The 22,349-nt window shown below is 39.4% G+C and overlaps 1 protein-coding gene across 1 annotated transcript in view; it reads right to left on the bottom strand.

Annotated features, from left to right (window-relative positions):
• The window catches only part of LOC124771311 (ARL14 effector protein-like), a 91,458-nt gene that overhangs the window by 31,428 nt on the left and 37,681 nt on the right, over positions 1 to 22,349 (bottom strand). The window contains exons 2-3 of the mRNA XM_047249317.1: positions 21,921 to 22,042; positions 15,012 to 15,158 (exon numbers count right to left, since the gene is read on the bottom strand). Of these exons, the coding sequence (XP_047105273.1) occupies positions 15,012 to 15,158; positions 21,921 to 22,042 (269 nt within the window). The remainder of the gene's footprint in view (positions 1 to 15,011; positions 15,159 to 21,920; positions 22,043 to 22,349) is intronic.

Genomic DNA, 22,349 nt, shown 5'->3' with positions numbered 1-22,349 from the left:
GTCAGGAGCAGCTCCTGCCACCAACGATCGGCCAGTTGACCGGCCACCAGCAGTGCGCCTCGATGACACAGAAGATGGCCGAGGGCGATTTCCGCCAGGTGGTGCAGTAGATGGGACACGCCTTGGCGGAGAAGGAGAGGAACTGTGTTTCTTCGTAGCCTTCTTGGAAGTATGATGTTTAGATGAAGGAGGAACCGATGGTTGTGAAGTTGCGGTACGTAAAAACTCATCACGAGAATGCTCTTTTTTCGAAGACTTGGCGTCTGACTTTTGGGCTTGAGATTTAGCAGAACCCGACGAAGGGTGAGCCATAGAGTGGGCAGGCGAAAGAGGTGAGGTTGAACGGGCGATCTTTGCGCTGGCCGATCTGACGACCGTGGTACTAAAGGTGAGGTCGCAAGTCTGCGTGGCCGCCTCCTTTGTTGTCCGAGGAGAAGCAAGGACAGTGCTGTATTTTCCTTTCTGAGGCACGGTGGGCTGTCGACTGGCAAGTAACTTTCGAGCAGCAAAGGTCGACACCTTTTCCTTCACTCTTATTTCCTGGATGAGCTTTTCGTCCTTAAAAACGGGGCAATCTCAAGAGGAAGCAGCGTGGTCACCCATACAGTTGATGCAGCGAGGGGATGGAGGTGGACAAGCACCCTCATGGGCATCCTGGCCACACGTAACACATTTGGCCGGATTGGAACAGGACTGGCTGGTGTGATTGAACCGCTGACATCGATAGCAACACGTAGGGTTTGGGACATAAGGGCGAACGGAAATTATCTCATAGCCTGCTTTGATTTTTGATGGGAGTTGAACTTTGTGAAATGTCAAGAAGACAGTGTGGGTTGGAATGATGTTCGAGTCAACCCTTTTCATAACCCGATGAACAGCTGTGACGCCCTGGTCAGACAGGTAGTGCTGAATTTCTTCGTCAGACAATCCATCGAGGGAGCGGGTATAAACGACTCCACGCGAGGAATTTAAGGTACTGTGCGGTTCCACCCGGACAGGGAAGGTGTGGAGCAGAGAAGTACGCAGCAATTTTTGAGCCTGGAGGGCACTGTGTGTTTCTAACAACAGGGTGCCATTCCGTAATCTGGAACAAGACTTTACAGGACCCGCAATTGCGTCGACACCTTTCTGAATAATGAAAGGGTTGACCGTGGAAAAGTCGTGACCTTCGTCAGACCGAGAAACAACAAGGAACTGTGGCAACGATGGAAGAACCGTCTGTGGCTGAGACTCAGTGAACTTACGTTTGTGAGCAGACATAGTGGAAGGTGAGGAAACCATTGCGGAAGAATCCCCCATGATTACCGGCGTCTCCGATGGCGCGCTCCTCCCTTGTGGGGGCCCTCACCGAGGGCACACCCGCCCTAGGTGATCGTTCACACCTCAGGTCACACCTCCCGACAAAAGGACGGAGGGACCAATCGGCACTTTCGGAAGGTATCAGCTCGGGTAATCACCCCTCCCTGGGCCTGGCCGTTACCAGGGGGTACGTACGTGTCCTACCTGTCTACCCGGGGCGGGGAATTACGCGTTACCCTGTCACCGGCTACGCATGGAAGTGCGTGGGTTGGCCTTCAGACACGCACAGGGAGGAAAAAAGAGAAAGGGAAAGGAAAGAAGAGGGGGTCTCAAACGCCGCAGCGGAGAAAAGGGCAAGGAGAAGAGGGAAGGAAAAGGGAAGGACAGAGGAAGGACGAGGACTTGCACATGTAGAAAGCAAGGAATTTGGAACAGTTTCGAGCGTCCATCTCCGGACGTAGGCACAAACCATACTCCCAGAGGGGGAGAAAGGGAAGGAAAGAGCCAGAGGTGAGGGGGGGGGGGGCGAAGATGGGGGACGGGGAGGGATGCGGAAAGGGAAGGGAAGGTATGCAGCCCGGAAAGGAAGGAGGGCCACATTAGCTCGGGGTCCCGTGCTCGCTACGCACGTGTCCACAAAAGAGTTGTGGACCCCCTGGGGGGCAGAACATAAGTGAACTCATGAACCTTACTGAGGCAATTCCAGTCAACCATACGATATGGGATCCAACACTGTCATGGTATCATAGTTGGGTTATGGCTAAAAACCAAGTCAAGGTAGCATTTACTGCGTATAGAAGGGAAATTGATTGCTTTTTAAATCTTTTACCCCACAATAATTTTGTTAGACGTAAGTGGGCTTGGTTTGAGTTTGGTGGCAATATACTCAGAACTGTCTTCGGAACATTAACTAACAGGGACTTGGTTGACGTGAATAACAAGTTAGAGCAGCTAGGGGAAGAAGTACATTCCAATGGTAAAGATCTCTGAACATTTAGTGATACTACGCGATATGCAGCAGATAATTACCAATAATACCATGTTCCTTGGTAAGGTTGTTAAGCAGTTCATAGCTCATTTTAGGGATCTGTACAATGAGACTACAAGAGTCCAAAGGGAATTATGGAACGAAGTCAATATCTTGAATGCCCATGTAGAATTAAATACTTTGTTGTTTAGGATTACAGATAGTTTGTCAAATGCAGGACTATTGAAACTAGCTCAGCTAATCATTTGAACTGTGTTTTCCTGCACCCTGAAGATTTTTTGGCATTGCTAATAGCTATGGAAAGGAAACTAATTAATCCTGCGACTATGATCCTACCTGTCAATATGCAAAATATGTATTTCTACTACCAATTGAGTGATGTAGATGCAATCATGATGAACAATGAATTGGCTCTAATTGTCACCATTCCCTTAGCAGACTCCAGACGTCACTTTGAAGTTTACCGCATGTATAACTATCCAGTATTTTGGGCGCCCCTCCATACCTATGTTCAGTACCATCTGCGGGAGTACTTTTTAATTAGTCAGGACCAAAGATATTTCTTAGCTCTATCTCAGAGCACTTTTCAAGAATGTGAGCAAACAAAAAAACTTGTTTGTCCTTTGAATATCATATTTTTCAACAGTCGTGTATACAGCTGTGAGAGAGATCTTTTCAGGAATGTTCAACCCTGGAACTACTGTCACAGGAACCTGAAAACACTCACTCAAACCTTCCTACAACGGTTCGCAGAAGGTATCATCTACTTTTTCAACTCAACAATTGACCTGACCTTCATGTGTAACAAGTCCTTCTCCCCCTTTATTCAAAAGATACAAGGTAGTGGTTTTGTGGTACACATAGAAAACTGTGAGCTGTCAAGTGACTTTTTCCATGTACCCCAAATATCCCAGGGCACCTTGTATGTAGAAGGCAAGTTATCTGTAACTCCGATTTCTACTGTGTTCCACAATAATACTTACTTATTTGAGTCAATGAATTCATTCAACTTTAATTTAAGTGGGACAGTCGAACTGTACAACCAATTAGTTCAATCCATAAGTACTAGTGGCAACGATTTGAATATGATTCATGCTTTTACCAGTATTAACCAGTATCAACAAACTACTCGGAGTACCATTACTTTAAAGCTTTCCATTGGACTAACTACAACTTTTGCAATAATTTTGTTATGTTTGATCACCTTTGGTTTTTATGTATTAAAGCGGTCAAAGCCCTCTGCACCTGCTGAGCTCAAATGCGTTACTGCAGGTGACATTGTAGTTGACTTGGCACCTATTGTGAATGAAGCCTAAGGTTATTAGAAGTTATTTGGTAAAGGATTGTTAATGAGCCACCAGGTAGCTCAATTTTAATTGGGAGGGTGGTGTAAGGGAACGGGTGAAACAGGCAAGCGATCATTCACCCTCCAGCGCTGTACACATATTTCCGTCACCGCTGATTCCGCATTGCCGGGACGCTGCCCGCGCAAGTCAGTTAGCAACACAGAATAAAAGTGGGTCTTTCTGTCGGCCGGGTGGCTGTTGTCATCAGATACCCTGCTGCGTCGTCAGACATCAGGCTTCTACGTCTCATTCGGGTTGGTAGGCTGCGAGGACACTGACTGCTTCCGAGTATGTATGTAATGAGTTTTTAATAAAAGTTAAAGTAAATTATTCGACCGTGTTCAAATGCTGATCACCGGCTTGCCCTAAGACCCTCACGCCCACCTGCCATCATCCTGACCAGTCAAATACCTTATAAAATGTTAATAAATTAGTAATGTAAGTATTTTATTGTAGACATGTACAATTTGCACACACATTTGGTAATAAAAAACAAATACATCAATGTAATGAAAGAGCTTGCATATTTTTGCAAATATTTTCAATTCTTGGTTGAACAGAAGAAAGTGCACGAGGTAAATCATTAGCAATACTGAGTTTGCTGCTTTTATTTTGATCGCTACGACTGCTGAAGATGCTCTTTCACATAACTAAGTGCTTGAAAAATGATAAGTTGCTGTGCTTGCTTTGCTATGCTTGGATAAACTTCAAGATATTTTATCCAAGATAATGACTCATCCATCTTCTCTAAGTCATATTTGGCTGCAGAATCTTTTTAATTTCCACAGCTTGTTCTTGTAGTGTTTCTCACAGTATATCAACATGAAAAGGATCTGTTGCCAATCTGTAAATCACATGAGGTAGGTTAAGTAGCATTTGAATTCGTCAGTGAGATGCTGAAAATGATTTGATATTTTAATTGTAGTATCAGATTGCTTAAATATATCAAAGCGCGATTCTTCCAGGAATCCAAGTAATGTGGGAAAACAGGAATAATTGCAGGGCTACAATTTTATATTTCCGAAGTTGCAACTTGTCTGTGATCGCATCCTGATGACAAATTATGTTACAATCTACACCTTGCAATTTCAAGTTCACAGAGTTCAATGAGCCAAAAATATCTGACAGGTAAGTCAACACAACTTTAACACTTGGCTTATAGAGTTCCACATACAATTCAGTTTGGTGTGGATTTTCCAAAAACTGAACCACCTCATCTCATAAGTTCAAATAATCTAGCTAACATATTTCATTTCCAGAGCCAGTGTACTTTTATATGAAATAGCAATTTTTTACGTTCTGTTCCCAAATCTCCACAAAGGGCCGTAAAAATACAAGTATTTAACACACTCTTTTTAACATTATTCACAATTTTGATGCATAATTTTAAGATGTCATTCATTTCGTTTGGGAGCGTCTTAGCTGCCAGGGCTTGATAGTGTATAACAGAGAATTGAAAAAACACTGGTTCTTTTCTCTGACCATCTGCACGAATTCTGAGCAAGATTCCCGGTTTCCCAGTTAAAAATACACTTTCTCTCAGGTGAAAGTACATTTTTTCCGTGTTAAGTGACAACATTACTTTTCACTGGAGCTGTAAAACTTATCAATCCTTCAAATGGTAAAGGTTTTGTTTGTCAGTGTACAGCCTCTAGGCACGTTAGGAAAAAAACCATTTTGGAAAGATCTTTGTTGCATGACAATACGCACACTGCATAAATGCAAATTCCACCAATTACAGCATGCTGCTTCCGAAGCACTGAAATACAGAGTGCGATCTCACCACCCAATGACAGCACATATTCAGAGAATATGGCACGTTATGTAGTCAGCCAAATGGCAACACCAGTGTTTAATAGTGTGACCACACAAATACATACACTATTGCTACAAGAGAAGCTAAGCTTTCACATATAATATTTGTAGTCAAAACTTTTTTGCTGTTTTTTTTTTTTTTTCCAAAGGCTGTGATTAAGCAAAATCCTTAGGGCACAGCTTAATTTCAGCAATTGAATATTTCTAACAAGCAAGATTATAAATTTCACTGCTGCATAGCGAACATCTTGTGGATTACCTGGTTGAATATATGTTCTATCAAGCAATTCAACTTTTACATTGGAAAGTCAATTATGAATAGACTTGCTCAAGAACTAACCCCACACTTTTAAGGATAATTATACTCTTTGCCATCAATATTATACAATTTGTAAGCTATGAAAGACAGAAAACAAATGAGAAAAACTAAACTTGAAGCTTGGCCTTTCTGGTGTGTGTTAACCTTAAAGATACAGAAAACACAAAAGCGCCAGTAAAATTTGAAATAATGGCATGAAATGCTGGTCTTCTGGGCACAAAATTTTGCTAAATGGCTGGTCCTCAAAGTTAAGTTTTAAGTGAGAATCAAATGCTCTTAAGATTTAAGAAATTCATCACACAGTCTCGCACATAACATAATTCGTTTTGCTTAATACGAAATTTAAAGTAACACTTTTTATATTACAATTCGCAACAGTTTCCTGTGACCTGTTAATAATATAAACAGCTGTATGTGTTTTCTGTTGTAAATAGCCTATTTTCTTTGCAACTACAGTTTTATTTTGCTCCTATTATCTCATTTATGTTTTATTGCTGCAGTATTACTGTGCAGGAGTGGGCTGAAGTAAAATTCTTTGTCAGAGTATCAATTCTTACCAAACAAAATTACAAAAATTACAACAATGAAAAATTCCCAGAATTCTAAAAAATTACTGGATTTTTCCTGGACGAAAAAATTCTGGTCTTTTCCAGGATTTCCTGGTGTGTGAATATGTGTGTGTGTGTGTGTGTGTGTGTGTGTGTGTGTGTGTGTGTGTGTGTGCACCCTGTATTTGCAAAAGAATTCAAATATTACTGTTAGTATACAAATTGCTTTTGAAGTAGTCATTAGCTAAGCAGAAAATAGCATCTAATAATTCATTGTTTCATTTTATATTTCAACATTTGCACTCCTGTATTGTGAAGAATTCTGATTTTTTCACAGCACACACACACGCACACACTACCTGATTTTTTACGCCTTTAGTCATACTATCAATATGACATTTTGCAGTACTATCAGAAAGCGACATTTATGAGTTTTTGTTTACCTTCTGTTCCAAGAACTAAGTAGCTGCTTTCAACAAACAGGATCTGACAAGTGTTTCTCTGACAATTTGACTTTTCTTAGCCTCTGAGATGAGTAGCGATAACTCGTAGGAACCTAGGATCGCTTTATTAGAAGACTGAGCAATGGATACAGTACTATCAAACTTCATAAGTTTTCAAACTTGTGCATTTTGTAGCAAAAAAACTCCATCAGGTTCCCTTTTAAAGCATTATGTTTAGTCCACAAATGCTGTTTGAGACAACAAGGTCTCATGGTATCACTGCTCTCAATACTTTATACATAACAAATAATACACTGTGGCTGGTTGACACCACTGTTTTGTACAGTGACAAAAATGTATTTAATGCAATCACCACCATATTTGCATTTCTTCGATAAAACCCACGGCGAAGTACAGAAGAAGAAGAAGAAGAAGAAGAAGAAGAGGAGATAACAAATCACTTTCAAATCAGAAGTAAATACGACTAAACTGCTTGTTTGATCACTACTGACTGAACAACTCGATCCAACTAAGACTAGAGTGCAGGGTGTATATGTGGACAAAGAAAAAAAATTCCCGGATTTCCCGGGTAAAAATACACTTTCTCCCGGGTGAAAATAAACTTTTTCCATGTTAAGTGACGGTCTACTCTTCCTCGGCGCTGTATAACTCATCAATTGTTTCAATGTTTTTATATACCGACGTAGAGTTTCCTGGCACCTTAGAAAAGGAAACTCAGGGGGGGAAAAACACTTTTTGAAAGACCTTTGATGTGCAGCAACATGTACGCTGCATATTTCCGTATTAAGAAGGTATAAATTTGAATTCCACCAAACACAGCATGTCACTTTCCGAAGCATTGAAATCGTGATTCCGATGCGCTTTTGTAAGCCAGCCATAGCTCATGTCACGTGATCTCGCCAGCTGATGACAGAATAGGACACGTAATGGAGTCAGCCAATAGCAAGATCACTCTTAAATAGCGCGAACATACAAATAAGAAAAGTTAATGGTTTAAATTAATATACATAACATTCACATATAATATTGGTCTCTAAGATTAATAAGCTGTAAGAGAAGCTAAGCTTCCACATATAATGTTGATCTTCTTTGCACGTGTTACACTTTAAGATACATCACACTAATGTGCCAGTAAAATTTTTATTAACGACGTAAATGTCTGATCTTCTGGGCTCAAAATTATTCTAAATGGTCGTCCTCAAAGAGTTGATTTTTAAGTGAAAGTCAAATGCTTTGTAATTTAAGAAATTCATCGTTCATCTTGCATAAACGGAAATTTGGTTTGAATATAACGCTTTTCAAACCACCATTCGCAATATTTTCCTGCGACCTGTTAGAAATAAGTTCGTTTCAGCAGTTGGAAGAGAGCGCCAGATAATAGGTGTCACCGCGCTTACACAGCTACGATGACGCACGAAGCCCATATGTTCGTACGTGTTAAACATTAAAAGATCTTACATTATGTCATAAAAGAAACAAGACATCAGAGGATACTTAAAGAGCAGCGCAATTTCATTAACCATACTAAAATGCATAATTCTGCTTAAATGCACATTCATATGTCCAGATTCGTATGTAAATTTTCTTGGAGTACCAGTACTGTATTATCTCATGTTTGGTTCTTTATTATGGCATAATGCCATAGGTGCACTTAAAATGCAGCAAACAGTTGAAACTAGCCAATAGTGTGAAATTAAACACTTCGTTTCAAATAAAGCAGAAAAAATTAATGAAACCCAAATCTCTTTAGCAAACCGAAAAAAAAAAAAAAAAAAAAATCATTGTTTTGCAAGGTGATTAATGCTTGACTGTCAGGAAGGTGGAAATAAAATGTAAAACTAATAACGTATTTTAGCCTTCCGTAATTATGCGAACGTATTTCAATTCATTTGATAACTCCCGGCCGCAAAAATCCGTTTGTTATCATTTAACGTGAGAGCAATAAACAAAGAGGAAACAACAAAATCACTGAACGTAAACACAGGTCACGTGGAGACGACCCATCTCCCCACCACAACTCAGACTGCTCTGGGCATCAGCGCCAGCTTTTCTATATTTCCAAACCGGGACGATATTAAGTAGTGGCGCCCAGCCATACTTCAGTAACCAGAAGCGAAAGAAGGTAGAACTCATACGCGACTCAATTTCGCATGAGCACGCCCGCAACTGATCAAGCGAATCTAATTTAAACAGGTTGTCACGTCACGCTCATCGGAGGCAATTTGTTGTTAGGAAGCATTATAGTCTTCCTAAAACCTTTGACACACTTTGCTGTTGGCAGACGCTTGTATGAGCACTGTGATTTGTTGTATACGGCGCATGTCCTTTGCAATTTAAGTTTTATTTTCATTTTTTTCTCTCTCGTTCACGTTTTGTTGCTGCAGCATTATTCTGCAATAGCGGGATACAGTAATATCCTTTGTTAGAGTATTGATTCTTACCAGTTAAAATCACAAAAATTTAACTGAAAACTAAAACAATGAAAAATTCCCAGAATTCTATACAATTCCCGGGTTTTTCCCGGTTTTCTCCCGGAATTCTATACAATTCCCGGGTTTTTCCCGGATTTCCCGGGTTGTATACACCCTGGGGTGCCAATGCTTCTTAGAAACAAAGCACTACTGGCAAAAATTACTATATCGTTAAAGTTGTGAGAAATCCTATCCAGAGGACAGTTGGCACACAAAGGTTCCGAATCAGGCAGACATGTGACAATCTGCCAAGTTTTTGCACGTCTACTGTATTCGTACACTACGAATTCCAGCCATCGGGTTGGCTACTGTTACTTACTGTGCTTACATTCAAGCAGATGACCCAAGATGAAAATCGACCTCAGTACACAGGAAATACCGGATATCCAGCAAATGGTTCATCGTAAGTACTTACACATCTGTCTTTATTAAATAGCTACTTTTTTAACAACATAATGCACTGGTACTGTTCATCCCAGCTGCATCCCATTTTAAACGTCCCCAGAACCCACTTGGGGTGTGTGCCCCACAGTTTGAAAATCAATGCATTAGGAGGAACATTTCTCTAGGCCTGTCAACTTTTAGAACACCCCGAACAATGCTACCCACAGCCCTAGCCCATCCACATTGGTGGTTTCATCTATGGACACCTTGATCTTTAATCAGCAACACTAATTCGTATTTTGTTGAGTGCCTCACAACACAGGGATAAATAGTTATTTCTCAGTGTACAGTCATCTGGACCTGGATATGCTGTGTACTTCTCCACAAAGTGCTGGATGTGTTGATTCTTTGGCTTCTCCAATGGGATTTCACAAGAGACCATCCTCTCGCACAAGTCCTTGAAGAATGATTGCAGATGGACTTGTCTGCTCAAATTGCAGTGTTTGTCAGCTGTCATTTTTGGCAGTTGTCCTTACATACCTGCTGTGTTTGGTAACATTACACTTATGTTGCACATTAAAGCACTTTTCTGTCTTACATAGTTTACAAAATAAAATTTTCCTGTTAGTGTTGAAGGATTGTGGAAGTCGCCAGCAGAACATCCATAGATGCACAGTGAAGGATAGCATTATTCTGTGGCGGCACACACAAAGGACAAATTGTTTATTCTTTGATTATATATAATAGTTCTGTTATTGATTCAATGTTATCATGAGCTTTTCGTTGCAATTAAAAATAAATAAATAAATAAATAAAATAAAAAATTGTAGCCTAACTACTTTGTGAGTCTTTCTGAAGATTGTAATGAGTAGTATGTGGCTAAAGTGGTGACCCCGTACAAAGAATTTCGTTGTAGACAAACAAATGCAGCCCAGTTCAATTTCATCTAAGGGTTTGCAATATTGCTTCGTGTACCTCGACGACATCTTGGTTTTTTCGTTGTCTGAGGAATTGCACGAACTACATCTAAGGACTGTTTACCAACATATTGGGGCATATGGCATTTCGACCAATGAATCAAAGTGTTTACTTCGACAACGTCAGGTGCCATTCTTGGGTAACTCAGTGACTGCAGCAGGTATCAGCCCACTCCAAGACAAACTCCACCTTATCGAAGAGATGACTCGCCCCATCGACTATCGTCAACTACGCCGGTTTCTTGGAGCAGTTAACTTCTACAGACAACGTCTGCCTAATGCGGCGGCCATTCAAGCACCTTTGACATCAGCACCAGTCGGCAAGGATGCAGTAGGCAAATGACCTTTACAGTGGACATCAGAGATGCAGATGGCATTCGACAAGATCAAAACCTGTGTATGTTAGGCAATAATGTTGGCACATCCGGATCCTCAAGCTTGACTGGCAATTGTTGTGGATGCGAGCCAGCAGGCGATAGGTGCAGCTCTACACCAGAAGGTGAGAAACAATTGGCAGCCCCTAGGTTTCTTCTCCCGCAAGCTTACATCATCACAAGTAAAATGGAGTGCCTATGATAGGGAGCTACTGGTAATTCATGAAACCATCAGGCATTTCTGACTGCAAGTAGAAGGCAAACCATTCACTGTTTTCACAGACCACAAGCCAATTACCTTCGCTTCAGTAAGAACAAGGATGGTTGCTCACCACGACAATTTAGAGAACTTGAGTTTATCGCCTAGTTTTCGACAGACCTGCAGCACAAAAAAGGAGCTGAGAATGTTGTGGCAGATTTCCTGTCTAGGTTGGAAACAATCTCTCACACTATTGACTACAAGGAAATACCTGCAGCAAAGGAAACAGACCAGCAATTTGCTAAACTCTCTCGTGATAGTATGTCCGGGTTACGCTTACAACGAATACAACCTACGGGTGAACACTTCTGAGTTTGGTGTGACGTAACGCAAGCAAAACCGAGACCGTTCGTACCTGAGAGACTGCGACGACAATTATTTGATAGCATCCACGGACTGGCTCATCCGGGAATAAACGCCAGCATCAAACTAATGACAGACAGAGTCATGTGGACCGGTATAAATAGAGACTGCCGTAATTGAGCAAAAACGTGCCTGGACTGTCAGAGGGCCAAGGTGGGACGACATGTGCATGAAGCGGTAGGAAACTTCCCACTTACCACACAACGTTTCACACATGTGCACCTGGACACTGTGGGACCGCTTTTGCCGTCGGAAGGATACCGTTATCTCCTCACTGCAGTGGACCGCTTCACCAGATGTGCAGAGGCGATTCCGTTAGCGGATATTTCAGCAGAAACGGTGGCATGTGTATTTCTTTCATCTTGGATCGCACGTTTCGGCTGCCCTTTCCATGTCACCACAGACCAGGGGCATCAGTTTGAATCGACGTTGTTCTCAGAATTGGTCAACCTCTGCGGGTTCCAACATCATCGCACCACAGCGTACCACCCGGCAAGCAATAGGATGGTGGAACGCTGGCATAGAACATTAAAAGCTGCATTAATGTGCCATGCACAATCTTGGTTGTCAGCGTTACCACTAGTTTCGTTGGGCCTATGCACAGCATTGAAAACGGATTTAGGGGCATTCACCGCAGAATTGGTTTATGGTGAACCCTTAACGACTGCCTGCAGAATTCTTTACCGATGAAGAAGGGGCACGACAGACCAAATTGCCGTTTACATTGCAAATGGTAAGCGAGCATTTGGTCAGACTTCGCCCATCTCCTGTCTCGAGACATGGAGCAGTAAATACATTTGTGCACAAAGATCTACACTCATGTACACATGTGATGCTACGGACGGACGCTGTCAAGTCACCGCTGCAGCCTCCATATTCTGGACCTTACAGAGTGCTCTCTCAGGATGAACATGCCATGCAGATAGATCTAAATGGAAAGAGTCAATTGGTATCATTGGAACCGCTCAAATCTGCACATATGTTACTGACTGAAGAGGACACAAAGGTCAGGCACCAAGTGCCACCTTCCACACCACTGGACCAGGATGACACCACCACAACAGGAAGCAGTACCGTCACTACCAGCAACAGAAGCTGAAGAAGTTCAACCAATGCCTTCAGTACACACAAGAGCTGGGCGTTGGGTGAAATATAAATACCCCTACTTTCCCAGAGCTCTGCTCTATCGGAGGGGGGCTGTGTGGGAGTCGGCAGCAGAACAACCGTAGACGCACAGTGAAGAATAGCATTATTCGGTGGCAGTGCGCACAAAGGACAGATTGTTTATTCTTTGATTATATATAATAGTTCTGCTGTTATTGATTTGTTAATATGAGCTTTTCGTTGCAATTTAAAAAAAGTATTATAGCCTAACTACTTCGTGAGTCTTTCTGAAGATTGTAATAAGTAGTACGTGGCTAAAGGATTTTTCCTCCAAAATCATGAACAAAACCTTGAAAATTCATGCTGTTCGAGCACTTTACTTTCAGCATGTTGAACTAGATTGAGTCTGTATTGAAACTGAAAAGACACAACCCATATGTGATGTTTATGTTGTTAGCCACCTTTGTTTGCTTTGTTGAAGCTGCGCAACAATGTCTTAAATCAGTGAATCGATTACTGAGTTTACTCTAAAATTCAGGAAGAAAATAAAACTTGTCATTAAAATCCAGGTCCTAATGATGGGTCATTGGGAAAGACTTAACTCTACTGAAGCTTTAGGGAGTCTATTGCGCCTTGCAACATCATCTTGGCTGGATATTAGTTTTGCTATTAATTACTTAAGCAGCTTTAGTAATAAACCAATGGTTTGTCACTGGAAAACGGTGAGACATCTTTTGGTGCCTATAAGGGACTATGAAGTAAGGTATATTCTTTGATAGAAGCTCAACACTGCTCTGACTATGCTGATTATGATTATGAATGCGATATTTCAATTAGAAGTGCCATCAGTGAAGTTCTTATCATGTGAGGAGGAGCCACTGTCTAGTACACTCTAAAACTCAAGAAAAGTACCTAACTACCTTTCTTCGATTGATGATATATATCGGATATGATGCCTTGTACAAGAACTTGGAATTTCAGGCTCGAATCAACTGACAAAACTGAGAATTGTCAATCAAGCTGCCATACGTAGACTAATATCTATGAAGTAAAAATAACGAGCGTCAAGAAACATACTGAAATTACGTGGATGTTTATTCAACAACATATGGAAATGACTATCAAACTGAAACATGTGGAAATTTCAAGTCCATTTGCTAACACACTGACTGAACTACAGATTTGTCAAGTCTCTAAGAATTAAGAAGAGAGATAATTAAGGAGGAGTGTCGAGAGAATTATTTTTGTATGTTTTATTTTTTACATGTTTGTTCGAAGTGTTTTTATGTTTGTTCCAAGTATTTTTTAAAATTATGCTGTAGTAATCACTCTTTGCTCTGTCAGTTGTTTCTTATCCAGGGATGATATATGTGTGTAGGTTGTACTGAAGTGTACACCTTTAAACACCACCAAAACTAATTACTTATCACCGAAACTAGAATTTATCAAGACTGTATTACCTTTAATTAACATACAAATACTTCGGCAGCTGCACCCACTAAAATAGTGCAAGTTTAGATCAGAGGAGTGCAAGACCAATGTAGCACAAGATCAGGTTAAAACTGTCTTGATTTGAAGAAAAATTAGTGAAGAAATTTTGTAAAATCATTAAATGTAAAATTCCAAACTTTAAATACAGGACACACTTTCACTTTTCAGGCACAATATCCTTCAATTGTGGCAAGTTTCATAATCTCGTAGAAGTAAGCGCAATTGATGAACATTTTTGTTTCAATTACTGGCAGGGGAGTGCTATAACAAGCAGCATAGATGACACATCTTGTGCACTAAAGGAAAAACTGCAAGCAGCATGTACAAATGAAACACAGGATGATATGAGTCCCTCCATCAAATTCGTGACAATTGGTACATTGCCAGGCAGTAAAGACTTCGGTCTGAAATAGTAGCAGTCCATGAATTATCCATAACATCCCAGTTGATCACACTGGCTGCCAACCTTTATTTCCATTACTTCCGTGACCACAGAACCTCTAAGGTATAAGGCTGTGTTCAGAATATGATTGTCTTGTTTCCATGTAATAGCCAGTGGAAATACCTTGTTTAGCCCCTGCAGATTTTTTTGGCTTGAGTTTTATAGATTCTTTTTGTAAAAGAAAATTATACTTCACAATACCCGTAAGAGATGCTGGTAAGTGCAAGATAATTTTCACATGCTACAGTTTGATCATCTGGTGGCGATAAAGCATTAATAAACATCAGCTTGTAATTTCCTGCACCTGTTGTTTGATACTCTTTCTTCACCATGACTTTTACAAATCATATTTCTACTTACAACATACCTGCACTCCTGCCCACATTTGTTTGAACGACATTTTGGGCATGGGAAGTGGCAGCCAACACATGTCTCATCTAGGCAATCACAAAGATCCTTTCCAGTGGCAATATAGATACCTCTGTCATCATATAAACTGGCAGCTTGCCTGCGCCTGTAACATACACATAAATACTGCATGTCAAACGAATTTATTTTATAAGAATAATCAACAGACTGGACATATTAAATTATACTGATAGGTAACCTAAGTCTTTCTGAGTATCATTATTAATCATACATTTAATTACATAATTGCTTAATACTGATATTATTAGTAAGTATTTTCCATTTTCTGCTCTTACTGCTTAAAAATAAATAGTATTTATCATAAATGAATGTGGGGCAGTAGAAGATTACCGATAACAATTACATGTTAAGGGTGGCGAGCACCAGCCAGGAGTAAGTGAAACTAAAGTAGTATGTCACTAAAAGAGAAGGAAATCGGTGACTTCCAGTTGATAGTGCTGAACTAAAGGAGTCAATTAATCCAGGAGTAAATTTTTCATTTACTTCTGAAGTAAATTTATTTACTCCATTACTGGTGGAGAGCATGACTGAAGAGTATGCTACTACATTAGTAACTTAAGGAGGATAAAATGCCAAAATTTACTCCCAGACAGTAGTAGGAGTAAAGTAAGAGAGTAAGGTGCAATCTGAGTTCTGTGTTTTAAGCATAGACTGCTATGGATTACATGGACTCTGAAGAATATATGGAGATGGAAGAAGTAGTGAACATACCAAGAATGAGGGTTGTAATGGAGAGGAGAGATCCACTTGTGATGTATAGCGACAGTGATTTCAATGAGTGGTTTGGGTTTCATAAGGAATCTTTTGAGTTGCTGCTTGGTATACTGGAGCCATTACTGCAGCATAATTCTGACAGGAACCGTGCTTTGTCTCGTAGGCTGAAACTACTTCGTGGACTGCAAATCTTTCCCACAGGTACTTAACAAATCATAGCAGGGGATTGTACTACTGCTGGAAGAGCTTTTAACAGTGTGATAAACTGTGTCATTGCCTTAAAGCCACTGTACGTGTCCATGCCACAGAGCCAAGAAAATATACCAAAGAATTCTATCTAACGGGTGGATTCCCAAATGTCTTAGGGGCCATAGACTGTGTACATATACCCATACTTTGTCCTTCTGGAGTACAAGCAGAACTATACAGAAATCTCAAGGATTTCTTTTCTCTCAATACACAAATCATCCGTGATGCTAATAGGAAGATTTTAAATGTGGCAAGCCGTTGGCCAGGTTCTACGCATGATGCACACATTTGGGACATTAGTAGAGTTGCCGCAGAATTTGAAAATGGATAATATGATGGGTTGCTTATTGGAGATAGTGAATATGCTCTCTCCAAACATCTTACGACACCTGAGTTCCGAGCCCACACAGGAGGCGAATGGAGCTACAATTGAGCCCATATTGCTACCACATGTGTAATAGAGTGATCGTTCGGTGTCCGGGAGAAATGTTTCCAAATTCTCACTAAAACAATGCGATTTAAACCAAACAAGTGTGGGAATTTTATTGTGGCTGGTGCAGTTCTATACAACTTTGGAATAGATGTTAGAGATGTGTTTCACCCTGATGCTGTGGAGGTGAATGACATCGAACAATATGCATTTCAGCCAGAAGCAGATGATGCAGGCCAAGCTGTCAGAAGGTCTATTACACTTAATTACTTTAATTAAAAATTGTACCTAGTTTGCTAGTAAAATTAGAAGTAAAATAAGCCATAGGATTGTTATTACTGCAGTGAAAAATGACTCATTTTATTTATGTGTGATTTATAGTTACATTTTTTCCTTTCTTTTTTCCTAGGGAATTAACATTCTCATTTTATTTTGTAACTGAGCACACAAAGTCATACAATGTTTCAATTATTTAAAAAAAACTTCTTTTATAATATTGATAATTCAGATAAATATTAGAATGTGGTATTAACAAAAATTATTACCGATGCTGAAATGATAAACAGAAATATTATGCCATGCAAGAAACAAGAACATATTAACTATTTGAAAAAATACCAAGGAAATAAAAGATGTTTTATGCATATTAATATTTTCTTATTCATTCCATAAAACCCAAATTTCTTGAGCACACTGGTTGAAGGACTGGAACCTGAAGATTGCACCATTACGTTCTTGAATTTATTCATAATTTCCATTTTAAGGTTAAGCTCTTCTTATATGATTTCTCTTTGTCTTTCTATTAATAAATTTTTGCATTGTATTCCTCTTGTATTAAACGCATTTTTAAGGAATGAAGCTGATCTGCTTTTTTCAACAGCTCCCGGTTCTTCACTACAACCGCATGTCCTCTCCCTCTTTTGCTGGGTGCATCTTCTGATAAGCTCCCGCCTGAGAATGCAGGCTGAGGTTCAATGACTATGGGATAAAGTTCCTCCTTCAGCAGTTTCATAGCCACTTGCAGAGCAGTTATCATCAAAATTGCTTGAAAGTATCACATTACCTTCAGATGTGTCATTGTCATTAACTCCAGCTATTCTCTCGGAAACTTGTGGAAACATTTCACTAATTATTTGGCTTATATCATCTATCTTCATCTCACTTACTCCATTGCCAGTTTGAAATTGTTCTCGTATACTTCCAGCTTTTGTTTTCTTTGCTTTCACTTTCTTTTCCTTCCACATTACTGTAAGCTGCTCTTGTGAGCTTTGTGTAAGAGCTTCTGTGTTGTATTCAACATGTATTTTTTCCCAAGCATACTTTTTCCTTTTTAGCCTGTTGACATCGTGCTTTTTAGATTTAATAGTAGTTATGTACTTTTTCATTATTTCAGGAAACTATTCTTTTTCATTTTCTAATACGGCTTTTGAACATTTCTTGGCTAACTCCATGTTGCTGCTAGCTTGTATCTCAAACTGGTACTTAAATTAACACGTGTCACCAACCAACCATGGACAAAGGTAGCTGTAGATGGCAGGATTAACAACAGATTCATCCATTAATAGAAGATTTCTTTTTCTTAATACACAGATCTTGTCTTTAATTAGTAAAATAGCATTTAGATTTTCCAATTTTAACAATTCAATTTAATGATCCTGTCTAGCTTCTAAAATTATAGCGATGAAAATAAGTTACGCAAAAAGTGATGCAATAATGTCTGCTGACAATCAATATTTTCCGAGAGGGAATGTAATGCTTGTGCCAGCAGTGTGCAGAAATGGCTTACTTTTTTAGTAAAAAGGCGTTACTACTTTAGTTATAACTACAGAAGTAAATAGAAATTGAGCTCTCCAACGGTTACTAAAAGAGTATATTACTACAGAAGCAATTTACTACAGTAGTCCAGAGTAAAGAAGTAGGAGTTACTACAAGAGTAATTTATACTCTTGGTGGTATAAATAGAAAAATTTATGTCGCACACATTATTCCACTGACCATTGCAACTGTTTTGATGGAATTGAATGAAGAGTATGGAGACTTTACGTATTACTGCAAAGTACATCAGTTAAGTCAAGGGGCAGATTTGGAATGATTTTTTGATTTAAAACTTGGTATTGTTGAATTTAAGCAGGAAAAGGAATGCAGGAACTAAAATTAAAACATCCAAATGGACTGCAGATCTCGCATTTTAAGTGGACTTAACTGCACAATGCTCACACTGCAAGGCGAGGAACAACTTCTTTCCGATTTGATGGGAATGTCTTTAAAAAGGAAAATTGTGTTATAGAAGGGACACATTTTGACAAACAGTCCAGTTCCTTAAGCTCACTATAGTTACAGAAAACACAAGGTTTGAAGAATTCATTGTGGCCTTCAAAGAACTGTAAAGCTAGTTTCCTAACCGTTATGACACTGTCAATTTTCCAACTGTTTTCCAGACTACTGGCCTTTCAGTTGAAAGCGCCCTTATGCATGTGCAGACGCAACTGAGAGATATGCAAACAATTTCCTTTTAATGACAAATTGTTTTACATTAAAACTGTACATGATGTCTACATTGCGTTCCTCATGTAGAGCTCCCACATTTCACAATGAGATTCCAAAAATGCTACATATTTCAATCGAATCTTTGTGTGAAAGACCCTTATTTGATTATGAAACTAAAGAAGTCATGATTAGCAGCAACAAGATGGCGCAAATATGTGAAATTGTCTGTGCCTGTTGATATGCCAACAGTTTGTACCAGAGAAAAATTATTCGTCTTCAGTGCTCCAAAAATAATTAAATAATACCAAAGATTTGTTTTGTTTGTGACCTATGTTGCTGAAGAACATGAAATATAAAGCCAAGTCATACAGAGTGTGACTGCATTGCCATTTAAATGCTTCTCTCCCTCCACCAGCTGAGAGACTCTGTGTAATGTGGCAATGGCGGGTGGGGGGGTGGGCGTGGGGGTGGGGGTGGGGGCGGATGTGCAACGACGCTGAACACTATGGCACTTGTGACAGGTCACAGACCAACAGCCCAAGAGCCAAAATCTTGGCCACCCCTGCTTTGAAAGAAGCTTGCAAAATAAATAATCACTTATTCATTATCAGTGCAATTTAATATAATTAAGTGAGTACCTGTTCAAGGGGTGCGACAGGTACCTATCATATTATACGTAATTGTTTCATTATGAGTGATAATAGGAATCTGTGTCGATAGTGTATTAAATACGTTGATTACCTAAGTACTAAACGACCAGTTATTTTCCAAACCTTTTATTCACACTGATAATCTCTATGTCACTACGCAAAAACAAATATATTTTTAAATTTGAAAACAAAACTGAATTAAGAGAAAATATTTGCTATTGAATACTTCAAAAGTACTGTTTTATTGTAAAGCAAACTGCAGTTTGTTAGAAACAGTGATTACCTGAAGTCAAATGTACCATGACAAGATACTGCAAGTCAAATAAAAGTGCCCCCAGTCTTACATGGTGAACCTGCCACACTATCAGGCACACAGTCACAATGATGTCAGGTGCTGTAATTTAGTGGATAAACACAACTTGTTGGCAATAAGCATGCCAGTATAGAGGGGCACCTTTGCATTTACAAAGGCCATCATTGAAAACTTTGTAACTTGGCAATGGCTGCTGCTGTCAACAAAACAAAGTGACACCACATTCAATGTTTACTGCTGGCAGGTAATGAGATACAATGTTCACTATTCTACTACAAAATTTATATGCCTACCATGCCACTGAGATGGCAACGCCCTGTTCACACATGCACATTATCACCATCTTAATGCTAAACATTAACTTTTTCTTCGCAGTGCCACAGTTTTCACAATTATATTATCTGCATATCATATCTCATTATAGTTGAAACATCTAATATATTTCACCTCACTTATTGGCGACAACCTCAATGTTCTAGCATCGGGTTACTTGTAAGCTATCCAACACAGTTGCACTTTTATTTTCACAGTACTTCAATTCTGGTAATTGACTGGTTTTCTTGTCTTCCCCCCCCCCCCCCCCCCCCCCTTTTGGAACCATTTCTTCCTTCACTCGACAGGTAAAACTGCTTCACTAAGTTATTTGTCCATCATTGTTCTCCACTCAAAGCCTGTTCTCTATCTATGTGTTGATGTGTTCAACATCAATTAACAAAATATCCTTCACAGAGGATCATCTATTTTCATAGTTGCATCTTTGTCTCCACTAGACTGTTTTGACAGTTTCTCTGGTCCAGTCTACATACTACTTTATTAATTTACTGTTATTTGTTCCCAACAGAATACACAATTAGGATGGATGAGCTGGTTTCCCCAAAATATCTCTTGTTAACAAACACTTCCAACCAACCACCTACAGCCTAGCTCCCCATATTAAAGACACAAACCATCTCCTTCACTGACTCAATCATCCTCACTCCACGTCCCTACTCTACATTGTTAATGTCATATCCCTACACACCAAGATCCGGATAGCATAGCTTTGCCACTGTCTAAAACTAACTCTTACAAAGTCCTTCCAACTCCAAACACAACTCCTTATTCCTTATACGCCTAGCTAAATATATCTTCACGCACACACACACACACACACACACACACACACACACACACACACACACACACACACACACACACACACACACACACACACACACAGAGAGAGAGAGAGAGAGAGAGAGAGAGAGAGAGAGAGAGAGAGTCAAATGCTCTCTGTGCAGTCAGTGCTTTTATACACTATCCATCAATCAGCTACAGATAAATGATTACCCTTTTTATTTACATGGTGAAATTTCTGGTGTTATTACAAACAAATACTTAAGTATTGACAAAAATCAGGAAGTGGTAATACTACTTAGCTTCTTTTAAAACAATCTGCCTCCACATTTCAGTGTACTTTAAATCACAGGTTATAAATTCAAAGAAATACATTGTTAATGAAGCTGCATTGCACACAACCATTTCACTGTTAGTTTTTTTGGTTCAGTCAGCAGTGTTGTACAAATAGTGGTGAATTTAGTCATACTTCTCTCTTCTCTTCATCTAATAAATACAACACTAAGCTATCTTTCATCGATTACTATCCTGTAATCAATTCCTTTCAGCTGATGTGACAACTAAGGTCAGTGAGCTGGGAAGAAAAGACCACTATTACTCCCATGTTCTCTGAATGACTCTTCTTATTTGTAATTCTCCATCCCACATTAGTTAACAGCATTTCCAATTAATGTTTAATTCATACTATTTTAAGTATTTCCAATTATCTTTTTTTTGTGACTTTCCATCAGCAGCTTTTCATCTCAGTTTAGTGCTGCACATTAATCCAGTTTATATTTTTGTTACTGCAATCCATGAACTTTTCTTGTTGAAGTAAGTTATGATCTACGTATGATGTCGGCAGTAGAAATTCAAAAAATAAAATCAATAAGAACTTGCACTGCTTACCCTCCATGACTGATTTTTCGTGTCAGTTTCCGTTTCTCTCTGTTACTAGTTTCAGGGTTGAAATTTTCCATAAATTTCATGTCCTGGTTTCTTGTCAATTTCTTCAATACAGGATTTGACTTCTGAAACACAAATTTTGACTTTTTGTCATGTAAAATGCTTATTATCCCACACAGACACACGATATAAATTTATTTCTACTTTGTTCCATTTCTTTTGTTGCATGGAACTTTTTCTTTTGCATGGAGGACATTCTTTTCATGTGCAATCATATTCCAAAATATTTCAATGAATAGTCAAGATAACTTTTTAAAGAAACAAGAAGCTTATCTTTTTACAACACCAAAATTCTTATGTGGAATGTCAAGATCACTGGTATTTCTATTCTGTAGTGATCGCTCAGGTATCCAGAGTATGACGCACAACACG

This window comes from Schistocerca piceifrons, unplaced genomic scaffold (assembly GCF_021461385.2).
Source record: "Schistocerca piceifrons isolate TAMUIC-IGC-003096 unplaced genomic scaffold, iqSchPice1.1 HiC_scaffold_936, whole genome shotgun sequence".
NCBI classification, from domain to species: domain Eukaryota; kingdom Metazoa; phylum Arthropoda; class Insecta; order Orthoptera; family Acrididae; genus Schistocerca; species Schistocerca piceifrons.
The sequence above is the reverse complement of the archived record's forward strand: the minus strand, read 5'-3'. Positions and strand labels throughout refer to the sequence as shown.